This window comes from Cheilinus undulatus, linkage group 17, assembly GCF_018320785.1.
Source record: "Cheilinus undulatus linkage group 17, ASM1832078v1, whole genome shotgun sequence".
NCBI lineage: Eukaryota > Metazoa > Chordata > Actinopteri > Labriformes > Labridae > Cheilinus > Cheilinus undulatus.
In genome coordinates this window covers 24,292,038-24,317,697 of record NC_054881.1, presented here as the reverse complement: position 1 = coordinate 24,317,697, position 25,660 = coordinate 24,292,038, and the positions used below count along the sequence as shown (strand labels likewise).

Genomic DNA, 25,660 nt, shown 5'->3' with positions numbered 1-25,660 from the left:
GATACACAAATGACAACAGTAATATTAAATGGTGCTCGGATAATGAGAAGGTGAGTATGTCTCTACTCATGTCTTTCCTGGATACACTTGTACATAAAAAAGAGAAAACACAGAAATGTCTGAATGCATTGTGACAAAGAGTAGAGTGATGATAGGTGCACAGCAACTTATCTGTCTGGTTCAGCTGACAGCTGCACAAACTGTCGACGATAGCAGGCACTTCATTTTGATGTTTGATGAAGCCTCTGTCTGTGTGCTCACATAAACCAGTCAGAGAGGAATACAACAGTCAGTGCAATGAATCACACGGAAACATGATAGAGAAGAGTCACTTTCAGTTTTAATTAGTCCAGCAGCCAGCTTTAAAACAGAAATATAAGAGGGTGGATTAAACAATACTGACATGTGACTTAAGGTGGGATGAGTTCAGACTTTGGCCTTTCATTTCACTGTTCATAATCTTTAGTTAATTTACTTTCATGACTCCTACCAGAGATGTAAAATGTCATATGAAGTAGTCTGAGAAATTAGTAAAATGTAATTAACTCCATCTAATTCAGGACATCATAAGCTTGACTTATATTAATAGTACATTTTAAATGAAGGGATTAACCCAAACATTATTGATTGTCTAGATTTCCTTGATGGAAATCAGTATTTCTGTTAACATGATTTCTTCAATAATGACTATTCCAGGCCAACACTAGGATTTTAAGTGTTGTAAAAAGTCTACCATTATGTGAAGTCTGCGATTGAATCAAATGAGTTGCATAAATAATAACATAAACAAAAGGGTAAAAGAGCATGGACTAAAGAAACAATAAACCAATACTCAAATACCAAAACAAACAAAACATGAGTTCCATTTGAAAAGTATTAAACTGACATGTCTCCAGAGGTATTGGCTTGGTTATCTACACATTTTCATTTCAAGTAACAAACTCTTGTGCCTCCTCTTTCATATCATCATGCATGGGTCTGGTTTCTGGAGACGAAACAAAACAACAAACGTAACCAAAACTAAACCAAACATCACTTTACAAAATCTTACTATACATACAAAACCTCCAAATCAAGCTCTGCATTTATATACAATACAAAATTTCTTTAAACTCTTCTCTCATAGAATCTATAGTTGCTGACATAATGCAACAGAGCACACAGCATCTCTTAAAAAACAACAAAACACAAAAAATACAACAAATACAATGTTAAAACATGATGAATTAAAAATGAAGAGAACTTAAAAGATACTAGATGGGGCATAGAAAAGGAAAGTAATAAAGACAAACAACATATATTTAAGTTAATAAACAATATCAAGTTTCTCTTTATAACTCTGCTGTGGAGTCATGTAAAATCATGTCATGTGGTCTGTTGCTCTGTCCATTCTGAGCACTGTGATGGAAACAGCAGGGACTGAACTCACTCTTCTGCTGTAAGGTACAGTATAACAGCCCTGCATCCCTTTCTTTTCTGTCCATCCAAGCCTCATTCCCTCCTTATTCTGAAGGCATTCAGGTGAGTGTCTCTTTAGTCCATCAAAAACCCTCAGTACCCCCTATGCGATGTTCTTAATTGCATTCTCATTCAGCTTTTCCATGTAGTTCCTAAGATCCTTCGAGTCCCCCAGCTCGATGTCCGGACAAACCCATTTGATCTCACTGGTCTGCACTAGCGCTAACGGGCTGAGCACTGGACATCCATTACTGGACTTGGCATTAGAAAAGGTGGTGAACTTCACCCTCTTTCTCTTGGTGGTTGGGGAATTTAGGGATTCATTTCTGTGATCCCTCCCACTACAGCCACCCATACCAGTATTACCACGCTGTATGCCTCCATTCAATAATTGACTTCCTTCTTCCAAAGTACCGCCCAGCTCATCCTGCTGCTGCTGCAGACAAAGCCCCTCCTCTTGACCCAGCCACACCCAGTCATGGGCATGGGGCATTGCCTCTGGGGTCTCTAAGGATATGTGCTTGCTGCGGTACTTGTATGCATAAGAGATGCAGTTAATGAGAAAAACCAGGATGGCCAAGCAGAAGACTCCCAGCAGGGCGTACATTCCAATCTCCAGGTCTGTTAGGCCTCGTCTGGACGGTAAGAAGTCATCATCAGTGCTGCGACTCCGAGGCAGCTCTGCCTGGTCTGGATACTCAGAGAATTCACTTGGGACACTTGCCCCACCTTCCACCGTTTGACGGCCTCCGTTAGATCTCACAGGGACATGACCCTTGATGGTGGTAGCTCCGCGGTTTAATATTCCTGTCTCCATGTCGGAGATAGATCCACCATAATATGGAGGATCAGGACGTGTTCGTCGGTCTCCTGGCTGTCTGTACTGGTCCTCTGTCTGACTGAACCTTACTTGTATGTTTGCCATTCCAGTGGCTAAAAGAGTCTGTTGTCTTCCCTTCTGGCACGCCACTGATTGGCTCATTTCAACACGCATAAGCAAGCCTTGACCTTCACCCTTTGCAACAACAATTGGCCACTTCCACCTTGCACTACGCTGCACTGACACCACCTTTTCATTCAAAGAGGTGGCTTTCAGGTTGAAATGGGCAGGGTTGTAGTTGTCGAGTGGAGTCATGGATCCATCGCTGAACTGGAGCCAAGCACTGATGAGGGACTCCTACAAACAAAGATGCAAGCTGAGTGCCACAAATACGCTAAAAATAATTCAAAGACTGTAATCTGCATATTTCTAGCTAATGCATGAGGATGACTGGAATGTAAAACAAAGGGACATGGTGGAAGCAAAGGCCTTAATTAAAGCAGAAAAGCTCATGGAAACAATTAGATAGATTGGATATGAGCCTATTCTTGTGCAAGCCAAATATTCCTTCTCTCCTTGGAGAGAGACACACAAGTGCCTTTCATTCAAAATTATAATTAGAGGAATAAGAGAACTACTCAGAAGCTAGATATGTAAATCAAAGACAGCTTCATTACTTTAAGAGAAAATTCTGTGTAAAAAAATAATTATCATAGTGTATAACAGACTCCATAATAACCCTGATCACTACTAATCAAAAAAAAAATGAACAACAAAGCTAGTACAGTAGGGATGAGGCTTAGCTCTTGCCTTTGGGCGATAGATTTATACAAAATGTCAACATTATTTTTCAAATTCATAAGTCTGTACCTGTGTGACTGATTGAATGACTTCTTGTGTGGTTGCAGTAGCGACAATGGCCTTGTTGCTCCCTGGGCTGAGCTGCAGGGTCAGGGAGAGCCCGGACACCAACTGCACCCCCAGCTCTGTCACACTCACTTTATCCTCCAGCACTCTGATGCTCCTCTCAGCCAGGACTGTAGATGTAAAGGGGGACACCACCTGAAACACAGAAACACTTTAAGGCTGTGGTACTCCAACAAAATTCAGGATGGCATTGTTCAACCCTTTAAATGTCAAAGTGAAAACTGATTTCTACAACTGGACACGGCAATTTTACTCAATTCTTGTTTGCAAAACTACTCAAGCTCTGTCAGGTTGCATGGGGATCAGGTATGAACCACTTCAGAACATTCACCTTGTTGTCTTTAAACCATTTCTGTGCCGTGTTTTTGTTTTTGTTTTTTTTTTTTTGTTTTTTTTTGGTATGCTTTGGATCATTGTCTTGCTAGAAAATAGTCTTCTTCCAGGTTCTCTTGAAGGCTGAACGAGATTTTCCTCCAGGATTATCCTACATTTTGGCACATTCCTTTTACCCTCTACCTTTAAAAGCCTTCCAGGTCGGCTGCCAAGAAGCACACCCACAGAACAATGCTGCCACCAACGTGCTTCACTGTGGGAATGGTGTGGTGATGCAAAGATCTGCCAAACAACATGTGTAAGAACTTGGGCAACAGTTGCTTTATGTAGATTTGCTCTCATCTCAGCTGCTGAAGCTTGTGACTCTTTCAGAGTAGTCATCATGGTCTTGGTGGTGTCTCTCACTTGTCTACTTGCACAGCCACTCAGTTTGTAAGCACGGCCTGATCTAGGCAGATTTAAATGTGTGTGTTCCTTCCCTTTCTTTGATTGATAGATTTACAAAATCAGTAAAAGGTAGAGGTGTAAAGGTACGTGTATTTGTACCGAACCGATTCGGTACGGGCCTCTGGGTACGGTACACACGTGTCACTGTAAAGAGGAGGAACAGCAAAGTCTTACCGGCCGGTTATAAATTTCTTATTCTTAAAGATCCTTTTTATTATAACACTGGTGCTCTGGCTCTGTGAATCAAATTAATTTCACCTTCATATGTCTGCCTTGAAGGAGGGAGAGACGGACTCTGCAGCTGCGTCCTAGGTAGAGATATCCTCCAATTTCACTCGGCTCTAACCTCTTTATCCGTCAAGATAGGCTGTGAAAAGTTCTCCCAAACTTTGTAGTAGGTCCCATTGATTAAAAAAGTAATCCAGTGCTGAAGTCAGTGTTGAAATCGGCAGCAAAGATGCTAATTAACATATCTAACACACTAACACACAGTAGTATGATAATGCGTTCAAGTTGGCTGGGAAATTTTAGTGTTTAAAGAATGGGTATAAATATGTCAATATATCAATGAAAATAACCTAGTAACTCAAAAATGTATTTGTTTAGAAATATTTTTAATCATTGAAGAACTTTTGGAAGGAAGGAAGTTGCAGCATTATTAATAATATAAATGTAATTTATTCAGCCTATTTATTTTAATACAATTTAATTTAAAAAAATTAAAATTACACTTTATTTATTTGCTTCTATTACTGTACCGAAAATGTACCAAACCATGACTTCAAAACTGAGGTACGTACCAAACCGACATTTTGCTGTAACGATACACCCCTAGTAAAAGGGTAAAACACCCAATTTTTTTGTTGCCATTTTAATTTTTATTCTTTACTACACTGATGGGTAGATAGGTATTAAGATCTCATTCACAAAGACTGCAAAGATCAAATAACACTGTGACAAATACATGCCAAATAACTGCTGCAAAAAACCAAATCTTCTCCTCACTATTGCATTCTCCTCCATCCAGGGCTGCCAGATTTGCAAGCATGTAAATAGTTTGAATGCTCTGATGAGATAGGAATCCCTCCCATCTGCTCCAATTAGAGCTCCAGTCTCTCCTTGAGTCACCCTCTCATGGTTTTATTTACCAGCCATAATGAACTGTCAGCATCTATCACCTCCTCATTCATGCAGACACTCCTTGATTATCTCCCTTTGGTTTACTTTATTTCTTGTTTTCCCTTTGCTTCTTGCAAAGTTAAGCTAATTGTTTTACGGAGCTACAACATGAGATCTACGCTGAAAAGAAAGACTCCTAATTTTAACTCTAAAAAGGAAAACCTCTAATCAATCATTACAGACTGTAGGAGCATTTTGATTGCACTCCTTAAAAGGGATACTTACCTTTAACTTGATTTACAATGCTCTCAGCCTTACTCTGATCACACACTCGAAAAGAAAACCTACTATACTCCCCTCAAAGAGGTCAAAGCTCCTACACTTCATCAGAATCCTTTTTTCAATTTTCCATTATATCATGTCTTTCCTCAACTCCATTACAGAACTACAGCTCTCACCTTTGGCCTACATCTGCAGTCATGAGATTCTCTCACCACATGTCACTTCTGTCCTCAAACCAATCCCAAAGGTAACAGGTTGTTTAATAGTGACCCCTGAGAACAATTAAAGGCCTCTACCAAGTTCTCCTCTTTCTTCACAGAGCTGTCAGAGTTTTGTCTTGTATGATCTGTGTCAAGATCTCAGAGGGGCTTCACTACCAGACGCCATGAAATCCCATTTGCACCTGAATATAGTCTATTACAACCAACAGTCTTGAATTAAATACGGTGATGCAGAGATCATGTCTCATCTAGTGAGTCATCACACTGAAAATTTGCAAAGGTTAATAGAAATGTGGTATTTTCATTCACGTATTCTATCCACAAAATGTAAAAAAGATGGTGCTAAGACGAAGCAGGTTCCTGCTGAAGCCCTGTTGATCCCATTTCAGTTGCTTAGGCAAAAATGTAATTTTCTTTTTCCTCAGTAGTTTTAGAGATTCTTGACTGCCACTAAAGAGTCAAATCTGGGTTTCTCACGGAAACTCTGAACAGTTTAATCAAAATAAACTCACATTTCAGTATTCAAAGCCTTGAGAAATGAGGCCATGCACTGTATTTATTAACACTATGAGAAGTGGGACACAATTGCAAACCAGCAGCCTGTTGCATCAATTATGTGTAAGTTATGTCTTAAGTTACGGCATAAAGTCCACGCTAAATCCTACATTAAAACTAGCCAAGTGTTATGTCATTTCAGTTGTGTTACAATTTGGTTGCAACACAGAGACAAGGTTCATCATGACTAGTAGATTAAAGTCAAAAGTAACTAACAGAGCTCAGCAGAAGTTCAAGAAGGAAGTGTGTTTCTACTCATTCATTGGTAAACACTTGTTCATATTCTTCCATGCTTTCTCTCTTCCTGCTCTGGTGATCAGATGATTATAGGTGTTCACTCTCTTAATTACTGTGGTTTGACCAAGCATCATGCACCTGACATATTTTAAACCTATGGTCCTCTCTTTGATGCTGCAACCTTCCTCCACCCCAGCCACCTCCATTCACACCTCATTGGTTCCTGCATGCCTCATCATCACCACCACCAGTGTCTAGACTCTCTGGGGATATCCTATTCCTGCCTCACTACCCCTTCAAGTACATGAAGTCATCACAGTGGAGTTTGATTGCAAAAGAGATTGCAAATTTCTCTTTTATTAAAATTTTCTAAATAAATTATTGTTAAACTTGTATTAAGTCTGTTTTGTTTTAACTGTGGTTCATTCTCAAAGAATGCCAAATGTGTATGCAAAATATGAAAAAGCTTTGTGAATGGGTGATAAGTATTCCTTCAACATGACAGAATAAATCACTTCAGGTGGTGAAATGGTGAATAACGCGAGACAATTTGATGGCAGATTTTCTCTGCTCAAGGACAACAACAGTATTAATGATCACAGAGAAAAGCTATTACCCTCCAAAATATCCCTCCAGTCAAAACCAAAATCAAGACTACCACATTTTATGGAGGACTTTACACTTGGAAGGTATGAGAACTAAGAACACAAGTATAACTAGGCAACATTTGAACTTACGCACAGCTGGTGCTTCTAAAAGTTATCATACATAGATAACTAAACAAAAATCTCAATCACATACACAGAAAAAGGAATACCAAACAAACTAAGCAAAAAAAAAAAAAAAACACTCACTTAATATCCCTTGGGTAAGAGGAGACTAGATCACTGACAGCTGAGTAAAACCTAAACTATCTGAAAGATCAAGGCAATACTCTTACATCCCTAATTTTACTATAATAACATTATTTAGATCTGTAGCTGTCCATGACAAATAAACTAGTGAACAATCTCCCCTAGCTCTCCCATTATGTATCAAGGTCATGTAAGTCACCTGTATGTATCTGCAGCTGATCAGACAGAGGAGGAGAGAGAGAGTCTAAAGGCTATTATTACAAATTACCAGAGGTCCCTAGGAAATACATATCCTGTGCCAAAAAAGCATTACTCACCCTAAAATACAATTAAAGCTACAAGCAAGATTAAATGGGTTCTCACACCTTTGTGCATGCTGATGTGCCATCCAGCAAAAACACAAAAAATAAATATGGATTCCCAAGATTTATCAACACCAAATTGTCCAGAAAATCTTTGAAACCTTGTTTGGTCTTGCTCTGCAGTGAGTTTTAGTGAGAGGGCATAGCTGCAAGATGAATTCTGATCATCAACTTAGAGTTTTCTGTTCTCTCACTCAGCAGACCCAGGAGAAATAAATATTTATTCAGTGTTAAGTTTCTGGTTACCTAATAACATGAATAAATGTAATATTCGAGTTTCTTTAAGGCATGTTTTGTCTCCAAAAGCCTTTGGGTTTTATCTCTTGGATGCTCTTCTATGCTATCAGCCTGCTTATTGTCTGTCTGCTGTCTGGTGCTGGAAAGATAGTGCACATAGAGGTTTATTGGCGTGTTTTTGTGGCAAAGTGATGAAGGTTGCTGCAGGAAATAGGATAAATTAGAGCAGGAAGAGAGCACAGATGGATAATTTGCCCGTAGCTTCAATAGCGAATACAAGGAAACAATTTCAAATGGTGTAACTGTTCATATAGAAAGTATTGATTGAATCTCTTATCTGTTGGAATTGTGCTTTGAAAAAAGACACATCTGTCATGAAAGTCAATATATTGAGATTGATATTCTGATTATAAAGGCTTTTCTTTTCTACCTTACTCAAAACACTAGAACTGCCTCTGATTATAAAAAGTATCTAATCCCATTTTTCATGTTTGTCAGGTAATTGGCCACACTGAAGCGTTAGGCAGTGATTTTCAAAAGGATGTAATTTTACAGGAAGATGACACATGGCAGAAAACTGCAAACATAACTAGAGAATTTCTTAAACAGCCAGACAACCTGTATTTTTGTGCTTCCAGCGCTCACTCCAATCACGACTTGACCATCCAGCAGCTGTGCAACTTTAGGGTCTGCCACTCTCAGAGAATCCCTGACCAGTTGTGTCACCTCCACCTGCCAGTCACTACCCAGCAGGAAGTTCTGCTGGCCCAGCCCATCCTCCTCCACGGCCCCTTTAACTTCTCCGGTATCCACCACAAAGTGTGTGAGGACGCGTAGGGTGGTGCTTTGATACTGAGCCACACAGCTGCTGTCTGTCCTCCCATCTGCTGCATCGTCTTCATCTTTATCATCAGTCACCCGCTCATACCTGCAGGAACAGAAAAAACACAAAGAAGAATGGGAGTTAAGCACAGTTCAATTATGAAGAAAGGTGACAAGTTAACAGGTAGTTATTATGAGTATACTTCAGGTTACTTCTTTGAAGGTTATCCACCCATAACTGAATGTTATTTCTTTCTTTATCAGCATTTTTAGTCCAAACCCTGTGATGTACTTCCTTCAGACAAACTCTCCACTGTCTGTTATGCTGCAGGTTTCCTTGACTTCCTGAAAGTCTCAGGCTCCCAGTATTTTCAAAAACCCATTAAAAACAGCTTGCAGAGAAAAAAATCCTGCCTTGCTTGCTTGCTTTCTTATTTTCTTTAAAAGGGCAGGTGACATTTTCCGTATGTCTGCCATTTATCTAGCCTGAGGCAAACACTTTGCTGACACAGTCATCTCAGGAGATATATTTGTGAAAATTAAATGTTTGCTAAGCCGGTCGTTTTGTGACAGTTTTGTTCAACTAGTTCTCTCCTATTGTAGATAATAAGACCCTTTATCAGAGTAAAAGAAGCACTTTTGACTCAGGTAAAGGAAGAAAAAAAAAAAAAGAAGACTAGAAAAGCACTCAGATAGCGCAGACCTCAGCCATTAGACCCATCTCCCAGCAGTTCAGAATCCCTTAAAAAATTCCTGGATCCAGAAGGTGATCCGGATCACTCCCAAAATCTTATCAGGTCTTCCTTATGCCATTTGTGACATTTTCTGAAATTTTCATCAAAATCCGTCCATAACTTTTTGAGTTATGTTGCTAAGAAACAAACTAACAAACAAACTAACAAACAAACTAACAAACGAACAAACCCTGTCGATCACATAACCTCCTTGGCAGAGGTAATAAAAATCCTACTAAGATCTCCAGATACTGGTCAGAATTCACAGCACAGTCTCAGAGCCATTATATGTAAGGGTTAATGCCCGACGAGGTGTCCAGTTATCAGGGATTAATGGACGACGTGAAGGCCTGAACCGAAGTTCATTAATCCCTGATAATTGGACACCTCGAAGTGCATTAACCCGCTTATACCATGGTCACTTGCCAACGAAAATAATTAATAAAACTACTAAATTATAATATCATACGTTTTGTGATCAAAATAGAAAGTTTTACTAAAAACAATTTCTTTAAGAAATAATGGCTTCTTTTCTTTTTTTTGTGTTATTTGAATCTTCTGACAATAGTATATAGCAGAACAGGAGGGGAGTGAGATAAGACCGCTTTACGTTACTGGTCTTAAACCTGGAGTCTGTCATTTTATTTATGTCATTGAAGTGACGGCTGATGATTGTCCATAGGCTTCTTAGGCTGGCAGCACTGTACTCCCTGCTGAGAAAATATGACTGTCTCAGGTTGCTATTGTTACCCCTAACGGAGTAACGGCTAATGGCTGCTGCGCATCAATTTGGAATAGTGTAATGATTTTTTGACCGGAACTACTTGTGAAGTTTGAACAGTGTCCATATGTCAGAAGTTAATGGACACCAATGGAATTTCCAGAGCCAATCAGAATTGAGTATTCGCCAAGACTATGGTATAAATACTTGAACTTGACCATTTGTCTAATTTCCTGATTAAATGGTGCTGTCTGTACCACTCAAAAAATCAAATTTTGTTTAATTTCTATTACATTTCGGTTGCTTGTGGACACAGACTGTTTCCTCAGCCACTATAAACCATGTATTCACAACGGCCTTCAGGCTGAGCGGTTGGATCTGCAGTGATGGCTAAAATGTAGGCTTGGGACACAGTCTCTCCCCGCAGTCAATGGTTTGACATGAAAAGAAATATTGATAGGGCTATTAGACACTTACACCACCATCATCCATCAGATCTATGTCTTCCTAAACCGCCTCTATTGTTGTCCTGTGCATTGTCATTGTCATCACTCGGTCAGGTTCTCACTCTATACTTCTCACATCATTTACTCACACCTTTAGACTCTCACTGTTTGCCTCATTTGAGGGGCATGACAGTGACATGAAGCCACGAGGCAGGGCCTTTCAGGAAGGAAAAACAGACTGACAGGTTAACATGCTGTGGTCTGGTGGCTTGGCTTAGTCCCTTGCCTCACGTCAGCCTCCCCTCTTCTTCTCTTCAAATCAGTTTGGCAGTCTGAACCAAGGTGACATTTGTGGCTGGCGGCAGAAACATGAGGTCGGATCATGTTTGTAGCAGTGAGTGATGGGTCAGCCATGCTACTGGAGTGTAATGAGGTGGCCTGTAAGCCTAATTAGAAGTGAATGTACCCCTTCAAAGACTGAGAGCATGTTTATGAACAAGCAAAAGCTGCAAAAAATCCTGTTCCTTTTGTAATTGCATTCTGTCTTACAAAGCTCACATATCATGTATTCTTGCACATGCCATAGCAACTGATGTGATGAGGTCATACATTAACAACAGGAGGAATTTCTTTTACAGTGCCACATTGTGGGCTGGGACAGGGACTTTTTAGGCCTGGAAAGAATTTGACCTGGATTACAAATAATCCATACTCTGAACACAATAGATTGTCATTTTCTGATTAAGAGGTAAATTTCTAAAATCTATATATGATCCATTCCTGGGGATGACTCCTCTCATTCTTGGACTAACATCGCTTATATGCAGGGCAACTGCTGGGTCAGGTGCTTGATACCAGAGCCAAAAGCCCACTTGAGGATTGCCTCCCCTCCTCTCCAGGTAAAAAGAGGATAGGAGCAGTGGTATTTCACCAGCAGCTGAGGCCTCCTGTCTATTCTACACCTCAAAAAAGGTTGGTGCAAACTTGTTGTCTTTGCCCTCAAACAGAGCTGTGATTAGAACAGCTGAGATGGACTAAACAGCAGTTTTCTTCAGGAAAACGCTCGCCAGCTGCTGCTGGCTGTGCAGGGGATAGAGGCGTCTGGCCTCCCTAAGTGTGGGTTTAAAGTAATTGAGGTGCCGGTGTGGTCTGGGCTTGATAATCTCTTCCATATTGAAGCAAAACACATTTTGTTCCTAAAACATCTCAATGAATCAAATCATATCAAATCCAATCTGAACCTTGGGAACAGAATCAAATTGATTCAGACAATCAATAGTGACACCCTAATTTTTACTTCTTTCTTAGCAGTGTTTGTTATCCTTTCATAAAATTATTACACTACGCTTGCTTTTATGTGTGTATGAGCCTATTTGTTCCATAAAATTTCCATCCATCCATTGGTTCCCAACCTGGGGTCCAGGGCAGCACCTGGGGGCGCAAAGATCTTTGGGGGCAAAGCAAGGCTTTGTCTGTTCTGAGGCTGCCAAAATTAGATTTGCAAATATTGACTAAAGCCATGATAAAGCAGCTATTAAGTAATTTATACAAAGGTCTTTCAATGAGAAAAGCATGCATATGCCTTTTTTAGGGTTTTATCATTTAAACAATTAAAATCTATGTTGATCTTTGATGGCAGTGTGTCACTTTTTCTTCTCTCTTGGGTCCTGGGGGGGCCTGCTTTTCTTGGGTACACGTAGGGGGGGCTCCAAGAAAAAATGGTTGGGAAACACTGCATTCATCCATCCACCCTCCTCTGCCAATCCAAGGCTTAGAACCTGACCCAGGCGACCCACTCCAAGCGGTGTTTTCTTGCTGCTCCTTGGGGCATCCCAGGCCAGATGGGATATTTAAACTGGAGTTTCCTCCCAGTTGAGTGTTCCATAAAACCATCAAAAGAAGCTGCCAGCGAGACGTCTTAATAAGTTGTCTGAAACACCTTAACCACCTCATGTCAACACAAAGGAGTAGCCGCTCTCCCGGAGGCTGAGCAAAGCCACCCTCAAAGATACTCATTTCAGCTGCTTGTGTCCAAGATTCATTGTTTCAGTCTCTACCTGAAGCTCATGACTGTAGGTGAGGGTGGGAACACAGATCTTTGGTACTTCAAAGCATTATGCTTTGGCTCAGCTCTCTCTCAAACACAACAGTCTGGCACAATGCCTGCATCACTGATGACACTGCGCTGACCCTCCTGTTTATTTCTAAATCCATTTATCATCATCGGCAAACAAGACCTCAACATATCTCTTCACTTGACAAACAGACAAATCCCCCCCTGCAGGGAGCAATTCCCCATTCCCCCCACACCCAGCCTTGGACTTTGAGGTGCTGACCCTCATTTCAGGCAAAGAGCAGAAAACAAGCTGAAACGAGCTGAAAACTACCTCAGGGCCTGCAGGAAGTCCAAGCTTGATGATGCCAAAGGAAAACATGCAGTTTTGAGACTAAAAAGACCAAAGTTGTGCCTTTAGATGCTCTCCATGAAAATCATAAATGAAATTCGTGACAAGAGGCAACCCTGGGACCCATTTTTTTGTATTCAAACCAATGCAAACTCTCACAAATCTCATAAAATCATTTGCACTTTGTCATGTCTCACCTGCAGGTCATTTGTTGTCACTGTGGTCTGATCAGAGTTATTGCCCATCTCCCTCTCAACAATTTTAGATTTTTAGAGAACAATCAATTAAATGATGACTCTCATTAAACTTCCACTGAAGCTGCACCTGCATTTAATTTGTTTTAAAAGTGAGGAATGTGATATGAACACTGTCAGATATCATTTTAAATCCCTCAGATTAATGACTAAAATCGATTTCATGGATTACTGGTGCTGCAATATATGAGTACTCACAGATTAAAGTCGGTAATCTACCTGGAGCAATAATGAACTTAGTTTACTGTGCTTAGATTAAAGCTGCCTTGAAGTCTCTATTGAAGTGTTGATCAATTCAAAATAGGCAGAAAAATACAGATAAATTGCACAACACGTCAGAGATAATTCAACACACAACCTCTTACCTTCTGTTGCCCACATTGACAGGGACCCTCCAGCCCTTTATCTGACTGAGTTCAGGGTCAGCAATGTCAATGAGCAAGGGCAGCCGGGGCATCCACACGCTCATCTCCAGCTGGGCGCTCAGAAAACTGTAGGTAAAGTTGAGCATCACTTGGCTCTTTCCTTTTGTCTCCTTCCCATTGACATACACATAGTCACATCGCTCTGACACCTGGAGAAAGAAAGCAAAATGAGAGAGGAGAAAGATGGACCAAAGTTAAACAGAAGAGAGAACCTGAGTCTATACCAGAGTGTAAACTTGCAGGATTTTTTTTAGGGATAAATTGCAGATACTTTCAAAAATAATACTTAACTCTTATCACTTTCAGGTCAGCAGTCTTCTCCTATATAATTGAGGGTCTAAATAAAAGTAGAATGCTGAAACCAAAGAATTATTCCAAAAAGTTTGGAAAACTTAAGATCAAGCAACATCGGCATAAGTGATCCTGGTCTAGACAATCAATATGGTTTCAAAAAAATAAAAGGCCTTTAATTCACAGAGCTGGAAACATTAATACCCTGAAGATAGTGCAAACCAATACAGCTTGGTGTATTTTTAATGTTTCCAGCATTATGAATGTTGTGACATAAAAGCTGGTTTAACAGTTAGTCCAGTAATATATTGAGACCTCCAACAAGAGGATGAGTAAAGAGCATAAAAGGAATCCTCAATCAGCCAATATGCTCTACTTAATTTGTTCAACAATCTTAAAAACAGTCCTCTAAAACCTAAGTTTTGTTTCAAACAACATCCCAAACCTCCCAGGAAAACCACATAGAAGTCTTCATTTCTCCACCTCTACTGGACAGAGGCATTAAAGAAATACCACTAGGACTCTTAAAGCTTGGGTCTAATTGAAAATGACTGTATTTGCACCAAATGTCATTAAGAAGTTAAAGTCATGATTCCATCTATTATTTCTATTTAACATTAAAATTCTGTTATGCTACCAAAACTCTAGAGTGGTAGTGTGATGTTTATGTCTAATTAATTGGAAACCGTGTACTCTAAAATACTGCTTTAGTTTTTATCTTTGTCACTTTCCTTGCTCAACTTCTTCTTTCTTCATCCATTAACTTTTCCATGTGGAGGCTAAAGGAAATGGAACTGAAAACTTTTTTTTTGGTTTTGTTTTTAACCTCATCCACCTTCCAAATGTGCAATTCAGTGAATCATGTTGAAGGTCAGGGTCAAGTGGAGTAAAAACGACAAGTTTGCCCAAAACACACCCAAGTTTCATCCAGTCTTAATGGTATATACATGCCAATGTTACATCTGGTCTATATGGACTAAAGCAGAGTTCTTAACTGGTGGCTTGGGCCCAATAGTGGGTCAGAGCTGTTTCAGTAGTTAGGAATATGCGCCTGGAAAAAAATAAAAAAAACTGTGCTAAAAAGACTATTCTGGGCTTTTAATTTGAAGGCCATATGTTTTCTTGGATGTCTTGTACATGCAGTAGTATAGCGGTTTATGTAGCTGTATCACAACGCTGGTTACCACAGCAATTAAACAATGAGGAAAAAAAAAAGAGGAAGAAGTGTAAAAGGTGCTACTCTACTTCTTTTGACATTTTAGGCAGACAACCATAAAATATGCTCCTTTGCTTGACATAATAGGATGAAATAATACACTTTTCTTTATTTTTTAGCTTTTAGAAATGAAACCATCATTTTATAAAAAATAAACTGTGGACTTTCAGGGATTCTGTACTGCTGACATTTTGTTCAGTCAAAAGTCCACACTGCCTCATTTCTTAGTGAATAAATCAGACTGGTTACATTTTCCAGAAATTTGGTACATCATCGAGATCAAGCCGGGTCCTTTTGAAGGCCAGTTGAGAACCGTTGAGCTAAAGGGACTCAAAACAAAATTTAACACAGCTGCCTTATGAGAGGATCTGATCAGCACCAATAGGAGTCACAGCAAACACGCTCATGCAGTTGTTTTCAAACAGAAGGACATTCAAAATGTTGACCTGCTAAACACTTACTGGTTTACAGTTTAATAAGCTTTAACAGTGATGGTAAATACAATTTTTTTTCTCACAAGCAGCCATCAGAATATTAACCACGCCATTTGAGTGGTAACTCCAAGCATTATCTTCATTATTTCGTCAGTTTTTGGATAAAAATCAGTCAATGATCAGTTGCTGATCAATTTGGGCATCACTATCAGTGGTATCTCCATATGAAAAAAATAAATAAATACCAGAAACATAAAATGTGTGCATCCTTATATTCAAACTTTGCAACCTTCTCATCAAACATAGCATTCCCTTTGAGGACCAAACATTGTCAACAGTCCGTCATAAAGTTTTGTTTGTAGTTACTTAAATTCATTTCAGTCTCAAACACAATAACAAGCTTCACTGAGACTAGGAGCCATTTCAGCAAACCTCCTCGGTGCTGTCAGCTGCTCCTTTGGAACAAACCTGGAGTAGACTGTCATCTGTCTCCACATCTTTGCATACAACTTGGCAGTTTTACTCCCAAATGATGTGAGATCAGCCCCGATCTCTGAGAAACTAAACTGACAGCTGGTTCTCTGTCTGTTCTCTCCTCTTTCTTTTCATTTTCTCTTTCTCTCACACCCCTCACTCTCTCAGCACTAGAGTACTAAATTACTGTGACTCCTTCACATTTAGTCTCCATTATATGAGAACAGGTGTAGATGATTCAAAAAGGAAGGTAACTGCAGAATATGATTAAAATTCTTACTTTTGTTTATATAAGCAGTTTGATACATCAAATTGAGGCACATTGTTGAACCACCTGCTTTTTGGCAGTCTTGAAAAGAAACTCATTCACATCTAAAACCGACTATCTCTCGTTAAGTGTCAGCAATTTTGGAATAAAATGTTCTTACAGTTTCATATTTGGGAAAAATAGTGAAGTCATAATGACCCATGACAGGACATAATTTTCACAGTGCCTTTAAAATGTTGAGGTAAGATTGAGACTATACCCATTTGAAAATGTTTAACTTCCTGTTTACTTTTAAAATACCTTAAAAAAGACAGTTTTCTTTTTAGAACCCAGATCTTTCATAGAAAGTCTGCACACCTGGGTGCACAGTATGTTAAATCAATCAGCACAGGATGGGCGGTTGATGGGAAAAATGTTTCTCCTCTGCAGCACAAAGACTGAAGAAAGCATTTTACCTAAATTTGGCTAAATTTGGCTAAGTTTGGCTAAGTTTGCAGGTTACTGATTTTCAATCTGTCACCTGAAGCAAACTTCTCAACTCCTGGCAATCCATTCAACAGAAGAAATAAGCCACGTACCGTGTTTCTGGATTAAATGTAGCGCCTGTTTTAAATATAAATTTTCACACACAAAACAGCTTTTGTTCCCTCTGTCCAACCACCCACTCACAACTACAAAGCTGACCATGAAACTGCCTACGATAAAGGCTAATCAGGAAAAAATCTCAAGGTAAAAAACTTCCATTTAAAACACCTCCCACTAACCTTGATAACCTGTTCATCTGTTGACTTGCACTCCACTGACTCTGTTACATCAGAGACTGCGCCATCAGTGCCCACAGTGACCACTTTTACTGGGACAGCGACAGTACGCCCAGTCAGGACTGCTGTGTTAAGGATCTCCGTGTCCTGCAAAAGAAAAAAAAAAAAAACAATTAGTCATCCCCAATCAGTATGAGGAACCAACCTGAAAATAAGTCAGCATTCACGGTTAAACACTGGGCTCCTAAGAGTCTTGGCTTTGTTTGACTAAACTGTAAATCTAAAAGATTTATCTCTTAATTTTGGGTGATTTGACTTCATCTCCTGGGGTTATCTGAAGCATATAGAGCCACTAGCCTCATGCAGAATAAAGAATGGAGGAGATCACTCTTTCAAAGCAGATGGATTAGCCAGATTCCACGTCTGTCATCAGGCAAATCTAGCTTGCAAAGCTCCAGTCTGAAAGGATTGTGCTTGGTCTGAGAATGGACCAATCAGTGCCATCTGAGGAGAACGAGGCGGTATCTGTGGGCAGGTTTTAGTTGTACTGGAAACCGGTAGCAATTTCTGCCTCTGGTGTAAGGATTAGATCGAATGTAGCTGTAATACAGCAGCAGTTTTATCAGAATGGGGCCATATGTCTTTAATAAACGAAGAGCAAAGAAGTGCACTGAAAGCTCCTTATGCTCATTTCCAAACCTGCTTCGGCATGACTCTGTGATAATTACAGGGATGGTTTAGTTTTATTTCAAGCTGGAATGACAGCCGGCAGTAAAGTGATTAGCTACATTTTTAGCTTTAGCAGCAGTTATCAGGACAGAAGTTTTTTTGAAAGAGGGGCGAAAAAACACTAAAAGCTTTTCTTAGCAGAGAAGAGTGTTTTCCCCTCCTGACCTGCCTTGGCATTAATATGACCAACCGACAACCTACACCGTTGGTAAACTACAACAGCACCTGCCTGTTAAGCTAGCACTATTTACAGGAGCTGCACATGCCGACTACCTCATTTTGTCTTGTTGCTCTGGCCTGTAATGAATGTGACAGGTGGATGGTTCCTCCAATCACCATCCAAGACTTTTTGGAAAAGTCCTGCCCTTCCCAAACTCTTTGAATTGGAGGTATCCAGATGAATGTGAAATATATCCCATGCAATGGATATAAGAACTTAAAAGTCTCAAAAGCCTGGAAAACAGACTCTAATGTGAAAACAGTGGAACTCCCCTTTAATGACTGCTTAAAATAGGCTTCCTCAAGTAAAAATAGCAAAGCTTTAACAATATTAAATGACAAGCTATGCATCAAAGAGATATCAGAGGCTAAACTTAAGAACAGAAGACCAGAGGAGAAGGAAGAATAGAATGAGATCAATTAAGACTACGTCTGGTAATCCTTGAGCTCTCAGTATTGAACCGAGGAAATGTTTTACCAGTGGATCCCCATCACAGCTGGGTTCAATAAAAGACAACCTTTGAAAGACAAAGGAAAACTTGTCTCCAGACAGCTCTTTGTTCATCACTCGGTTTCTTCACCCTCATGCTCCTTTTGAGAAAGAAATGCATTATAAACCTCAGGACATTAAGAATTCAAAGACTGGTAACTAAAGGTCTGTTTTGCTTTCTCGCTTTCCCTCTTACACATCATATTTTCTGTTTTCTGAAAGCTGTCTCAGACATCTGCTTGGAGGTTATTTTATCAAGACTGTTAATACACTGAGATAGTCTTTGAAGAGTGGGGAAAAAGAAACAAGTTATTTTTAAATCCTGGATGGTGAAGTTACAGTAATTATTCAACAGGATGATGTCAATGTCTGTAAAACTCCTAAAATAAAAAGAATGCTCATGTCTGCCTCCTCTTTTCTTGTAAAATGACACAGAATTAAAGCATGTGAGCAGGTTAAAAGTGAAACAGAGTCAGCAAACCGACTCTTACACAAGACAAATTGCAGAAACAGAAAGAGTGTAGATTCAGTGATGATGCTGCTTACATTTCTGGTTTATTTGCCCTGAGTTCATACTTTTAAAGCTGCTCTCGTAAGTCCCTTCTGTTCATGTTCTTTTGGACACATATTTAATTTGTTCACTACATGGTGAATTACTGTAGCATCTAGAGACACTGTTATGACATTACAATAGGTTAAATACATTTCTACAGGACAGGGTAGCATAGTCATTCAACTAATAGCAGGAAAAGCCAAAGATGGTCTGGAAGGAAAACATCTATCTAGCTGAGGAACACCTGGACTGGTAAGAGAGAGTTATCCATGCTTGGATAGGAGCCTGAGCCTAGTCTGTATGTCCAGTTTCAAATCAGAATTCACTTTAATGCCGAGGTTAGTGCCAAATGACAGGAGTTTGGCAGTCAACCACTGGATCCAAAATTTGAAAAGTTTAAGGCCTGTAATGCCATAAAGTTTTGAAATGACAAGAGTCTGTAATAGTTGTAGTTATAGCTACAACTGCTGTGGAAGCAGCTGAAAGCAACCTTTTCTTTCACCTAGTGAAAATGGTTCAAGAATTTTTAAAAAGTAGAAGTGTAAAGTGAGAAACTATTGCTTGTTTGCAGAAAATGGTGTAGCCCGATGATAAATAATGGGTTAAAAGATTTAATGTTTACGTGAATGTAATGTTTAAGTCAATGTAATGACTAAATAACAGAAATAACATGGGGAAAAAAGAGATTAAAGAAATAAAAAGAGAATATAAGTCATTAGTAGAATGTTAAAATAGAAATGATAATAAAACAAATGGATTTTAAGCATTTTTGTGAAAAGTTGTAAAGTAACGAAAAGTGTCACGAGAGTGGACACATAATTTTTGTTTTGTTTTATGATTGGTCAGATGGTCAGTTCAAGTCTAACTGTGACAAGTGAGAGGGAGGGAGAGACAAAAGAAAAAAATCATGCTGGACAGCAGCGAAGCAGGCACATGTTCGTTGTTAGCCATGCTAGCATGTTTTGTGTGTTTATTTGGAGCTTAAGTGACTTGAAGAACTTTTGGAAAAGGATGCTACAGCATGTCCCTCATTTAATGTTAAGTTAGTGAGGCAGTAGTTTGTGAGTGCTTCAGAGACCAGAAGCTAAAGTGAGCTTGAGGTCCGACGCCAGAGCCGCCGACCAGGAAGGACGGAGAGGACCTTCTGATAGAGTTGCACGCTGCTTCCGTGTGTTGAGCGGTGAGTTTCCTGCGAGCTGGGATGAGATGAGAGGACCACTTCAGCTGCAGCGGTGCGCTTCTGCCTGAGAGAAGGAGACTGCCCTGGCTCTGCTGCGTGTTACCTGCCACTCTTCTGCCGCGAGGCTATCTGTGAGTTGTTTCCACAGACTGCGCAAGGAGGAGAATCCTGGAGCTGAGAGTATGTGACTATTATGCTTCTGTTACGTAAAATGGAGGAGTCAAAACGGCCACAATGCATCCCAGCATCACAGGCCTGCAACGTTTAATTTCTTTAAGTGTGTGCGTGTGGATGACTGTGTGTGGGCCCATGTAGAGTTAATAAGAGTAAGGACTTGTAGGATACAAACTGTGAGATTTAAAGTGTAAGCTATATTGTGAAGGCCAATTAGGAATTTTTTTTTGCCTTTAATAGTGTTCATTCTGATTTAGAAGTGGCTTTAAAAAAGTGTTTAAAACTTCAGAGAAACTTTAAAAAGAGATTCGGGTTGCACAAACTCTAAGACAGTATTTTCTTCTGTTTAGAAATCTAAAGAGTGTTATATTTTGTACTTTGCAAAATCATCCAGTAAACTTTTATATTTTTCTGCTATAAAAACGTTGTCTGGGGTCAGTTTATTTTAATATAGTGAATAAGAACACAGAATGGGTTAAAGTTTATTTCATGTGGTTTGTAGATGAGTGCTTTAAGCTGCAACATGTAAAAGTTTGGGCAGCAACATTTAATCTAAAACGAACCCAACCTCCCCATCGGTCTTGTTAAGGCAATCTTTCACATCTTAGATAGATAGAGCAGTGGGTTTATGCTAATGCTACATAGGTTTTACGGTTTCAGTGACAATCTCAGACCTTAATGATGCATTTAATGCTCATTCTTCAAAGATGCTACAAACTGGGATATACTGTGCAGCCCTACTTTGTGTAATTTTAGGTGGGGATTCTTGGTAATGAAATCTGACTAAGCATTATCTCTTGCAAAAGACTTGCTCCTCTGTTTTCTTACATGTGGCACTAGTATAAATGCAGCATCATCATTATCAAATGTGCTAAGTCGACAAAAACTTCCCACCCTACTTTGAAGTCTTAAAAAGGATTTAGATACAGATTTGATTTCAGTCACTTTCTTTAAAACATGAACCTGTGAAGCAGTCTTCCAGACTGAGGCTGCTGCCCCAAAATTGAACCCTCATTCAGTGTACCTCAGATATTTTCCTTTTTCTATCTTGACACAAACTCTGAACTTTAGTTGCAGGTCCTGCTCGGCATTTGTTTATTAGGCATGATTGGATCTAAAATGCTTAAATTTATCATGCAATGTACTTTTGTGGACTCTGCACTGTCTTTCTGTGTAAAAACTCATGCAAAACTGATTCTGACAGCTTATGCAAGTTTGACAAACAAAAACTTGTATGAGGCTGCAAAAATCATTCATGCTTTGCAACATTGCACCCAGACTACTGCAACTCACTGCATGCTGGGGTCAGTCACTCATCTCTCTCCAACTGCAATATGTGCTGCTGCCAGATTTTTAACAGGCACTAGAGAGCATGAGCAGATGCTCCCCCATACTCTCCTCCCTCCACTGGCACCCTTCATTTTAGAAATTGATTAAAAATATTACTACTTTATTGTTTAAATCATCCCTTGGTTTGGCTCCTGTTAATTTATCTGACCTTTAATTCCATACACACCAGCACAATCACTCCAGTCTCCTGATCAGTCTCTCATGGTTGTTCCTTTGTCTCAGAGGAAATGCAAAGGTCACCATGCTTTTTTAGTTGCAGGCTTTTGTCTATATCACAGATTCATATTATGCGCTTCTATATTAAATAATCCTAAAAGCAACAGGATTTTTTTTGGTCCAGTGGATATTAACCAAAACTTTGTATTAGTCTGACTATAATTGCTTTTTTGCAAAAATATATCCAAGACAAGAGAAACACGCCTTTGCATAAAGCTGAAGCAGGAAAGGAGCAGAAGGGGCGATAAATATGATACAATCAATTGCAGAGATATAACAGTGTATGAGCCAGTGTATAGACAAGAGAAATTCATTTAGCCATAAGGGCCAGTATAGCCACACAATGCAGATGTCTAATGTTGCCTTAAGGACACTTAACATGCTGGAGAAATGCCTCACTGCACAGCCTATTAGTGCTCTGCCAGCTCATTTTCCGAATACAGCTCCTGACAGTGTGACAGTGTGACTGATGGCAGCCTGCTTGGATAAAGCCAGCCAGTCATAATGCTCCGATAGCTCTGTATGTAAATTAAGAACACGAGGAGTGCTCTCTTTGAATTTATCAGTGTTTTTCTCATGCCTGCAGAGGACAAATACCTCTATAGTCCTGCCGTCCTTGCTTCCTCAGTCCATAACAATCCCACACTGATCAGGAGTCAGGATGTGAAAAGCTCCATTTGAACAAATAATAAATAATCCAAACAAAGGCACCCACAAAAGAAAAAGAACAACCAAACAAGCTAACACTGAGCCTCCTGCTAATGGCCCTGATCATTATAATCTGGGACTGTGAGAAGAACTAATGTTATTGAGTTTGAAAGGAACAGAGTCTCAGAGGCTATGAATAAAATCCTAATGATAGCATTTGGGATGTACTGTAAAGAGCTACAGGGGCCACATTGGCTGTCGCTCCTAATGAGCAAACAGAGAGGAACTGCACGGCAAGAGAGCGATGAGAAATTCAAGGGAGGATGAAATGAAAGCAGAACACTCTCAGATGACATGTTCTCAGCATGTTGTGACTTTAAAACTCACTAATGAAACACTTTCACTGTCTTTCATTTTTCTACCTTGCTGGTTAGCTCTTTTTCTCCCTCTGATTTTTACATTAAAGTCCAAATTAGCATTATCCTATTAGGCTAGTTCAAGCAATACACAGACATTTAATATACACTAATGTACAAGGCCACCCACTCAGTTGGAGGAAAACAGAGCAGCAGGGTCTCAGTAAGCACAGAGATCTCTCTCTTAGCTCCTTGCTTGGATTTTATTTTAGCTTATTTAATTTACTGATTTCAAACATTTCAGAGAAAACCTGGAAAAAAAGGTGGCCATGGCTTATACTATACTGGGGCGACTAAACATACCAGTACAAAGTGCTGTGACACTTGACATGTATTGCAGCATAGTTTGTGCAGCTACTGTCCGACACTGCAGAAGTCATTCATTCTTTTTCCATTGCAAATAGCTGCTTCACTGCTCTCAACCTGCTAGGATCTAACTACACAGGCCAGCAGGGTTTGGCACCACTTTTTAACCGCTTTTCTCCCTCGTTAGATCAAAATGGTACAGTGCCTATAAAAAACATTCATCCCCTTGGGTGCTATACCCTTTAATTGGTTTTATAAACCAATCATGGTCAATATAAATTGGCTTTTTTGGACCTCCCACCCAAAAAAACCCTCTTTAATGTCAAAGTGAAAACAGATTTCTACAAAGTAATGCCAATTAAACAAAAATATGAACAGTAAAATAAATGATTGCATAAATAGTCACCCCCTGTGTAGTAGCTGACCTTTAACAGAGGACCAGTCATTTGGTGCTAGTAGTCTCACAATTAATGAAACAGGGATCACCTGAGTGCCACGAATGTGTCTAAAGTGACTGTAGTATAAAAGCCTGTAGGCTCAGTCACTGGTTAATCAGTATTCTTGGCTACTATTACACCATGAAGACAAGATAACACTCCAAGCAAAACAGAGAAAAGGTTATTGTAAGTATAAGTCAGGGGATTGCTACAAAAAAAAAAAAAAAATTCAAGGCATTGAACGTTGCCTGGAGTTCTGTTAAATCCATCATCAAGAAACAGAAGGAATATGACGCGAGTAAATCTGCCTAGACCAGGCCATCCTTGCAAACTGAGTGAGCATGCAAGAAGGAGATTAGAGTGAGAGAGGCCACCAAGACACCAATGACTTCTGCCACTGTTGAAGTACTCATATAGAGTTCCTTAAAAGGCATGTGGGAGACTCCATGGTCAAGTGGAAGAAAGTTCTTTCACGTAATGAAACCAAAATTGTGCATTTTGGCCATCAGACAAGAAGCTACAGAATGTTTGGTGGAAACGCTGCACATTGTCAGAAACACACCATCCCCGCCGTGGAGCACAACGGTGGCAGCATCATGCCATGAGGATGAATCTCTGCAACCAGCCCTAGAAGGCTTGTAAAGATAGAGGGTAAAATAAATGTGGCAAAAAACAGGAAAGTCCTACAGGACAATCTTATTCAGTCCGCAAAAAAACTACAGCTTGGGAGATTTATTTTCCAGCAAGACAAAGACCTGAATCATACAGCGAACAGCTACACAGAAATTATTTAAAGACAACAAGGTGAAGCCCAGAACTCAATCCAAGAGAGAATTTGTGGCTAGATTTGAAAAGGGCTTTTTACGTTGACCCCTGTGCAACCTGACGGACTTTGAAGAATGGAGTAAAAGTGAAGTGTCCAGGTGTGCAAGCCTGACTGAGACCTATCCACAAAGACTTAACCTGAAGGGTGTGAATATTTATGCTATCACTTATTTTACATACTTTTATAGACTTCTTTGTACAAATCTGTTTTAACTTTGACAAGACCGAGTTACTTTTAATTTTATTTTTTTAATGTTTTTGACAAAAAGCCAAATTATATTGACCATGATTGATTTAGAAATTCAGTTAAAGGGTAAAAACATTCTAGGGAGTGAATGGATACTTTTTATAGGCACTGTATATTTAAAGACTACAATCTCACAGTAGTCAACTACCATCCTTTAACTAGAACATGTAAAAACTCCATACGGTGAAAACAGATCATACTGAAAGAGCCACACAGCTGCACAGAAACAGCTTGATGAGGATGTTCCTGAACAAAAAGCGGAATTGTCATGAGGAAGGACAGCATAAACCTGTTTTTGGAGACTCCAATAAACAGAAGGTGGACATACAGGGGCAAATTACAGTCTGGATTTTATAATACTTTAAAAGAAGACATCTAAGTTTAGCACATAGCTTGGATTCTTTTACTTAATCCTGAAACTGAACTCTATTTGATTTATTTGACATTTCACCAATTTTTCTGATATAAATCCACTTTAGTTACAATAAAACTTCTACAAAATTATTGAGAGAAACAAGAGTAGTTGCAACAGGAAAAGTGCAATTTTCTCCTCTTGCTTTGACAGGAGCCTTTCTGTCTGACAGTTAAAGCTTAAAGGCAAAATTGCATTTGCACAAAAATTCTTTTAAAAATATGACAAAGCTTCAAATACAGTCAAAGTGTTATTGATTCTCTAAAAGCCTGACCCCAAAATGAAATTCCTCTTACCCAAACTGGCTAATCAAATTTATGAATTGCTAGCTAACATCGGATTTTTCTTTTTATGG

At 39.5% G+C, this 25,660-nt stretch overlaps 1 protein-coding gene across 1 annotated transcript in view; it reads right to left on the bottom strand.

Moving 5' to 3' along the window:
- Window positions 1-1,561: 1,561 nt before the first annotated feature.
- The window catches only part of si:dkey-112m2.1 (transmembrane protein 132C), an 85,404-nt gene continuing 61,305 nt past the window's right edge, over window positions 1,562-25,660 (bottom strand). The window contains exons 5-9 of the mRNA XM_041811168.1: window positions 17,107-17,250; window positions 13,600-13,808; window positions 8,471-8,780; window positions 3,149-3,340; window positions 1,562-2,635 (exon numbers count right to left, since the gene is read on the bottom strand). Of these exons, the coding sequence (XP_041667102.1) occupies window positions 1,562-2,635; window positions 3,149-3,340; window positions 8,471-8,780; window positions 13,600-13,808; window positions 17,107-17,250 (1,929 nt within the window). The remainder of the gene's footprint in view (window positions 2,636-3,148; window positions 3,341-8,470; window positions 8,781-13,599; window positions 13,809-17,106; window positions 17,251-25,660) is intronic.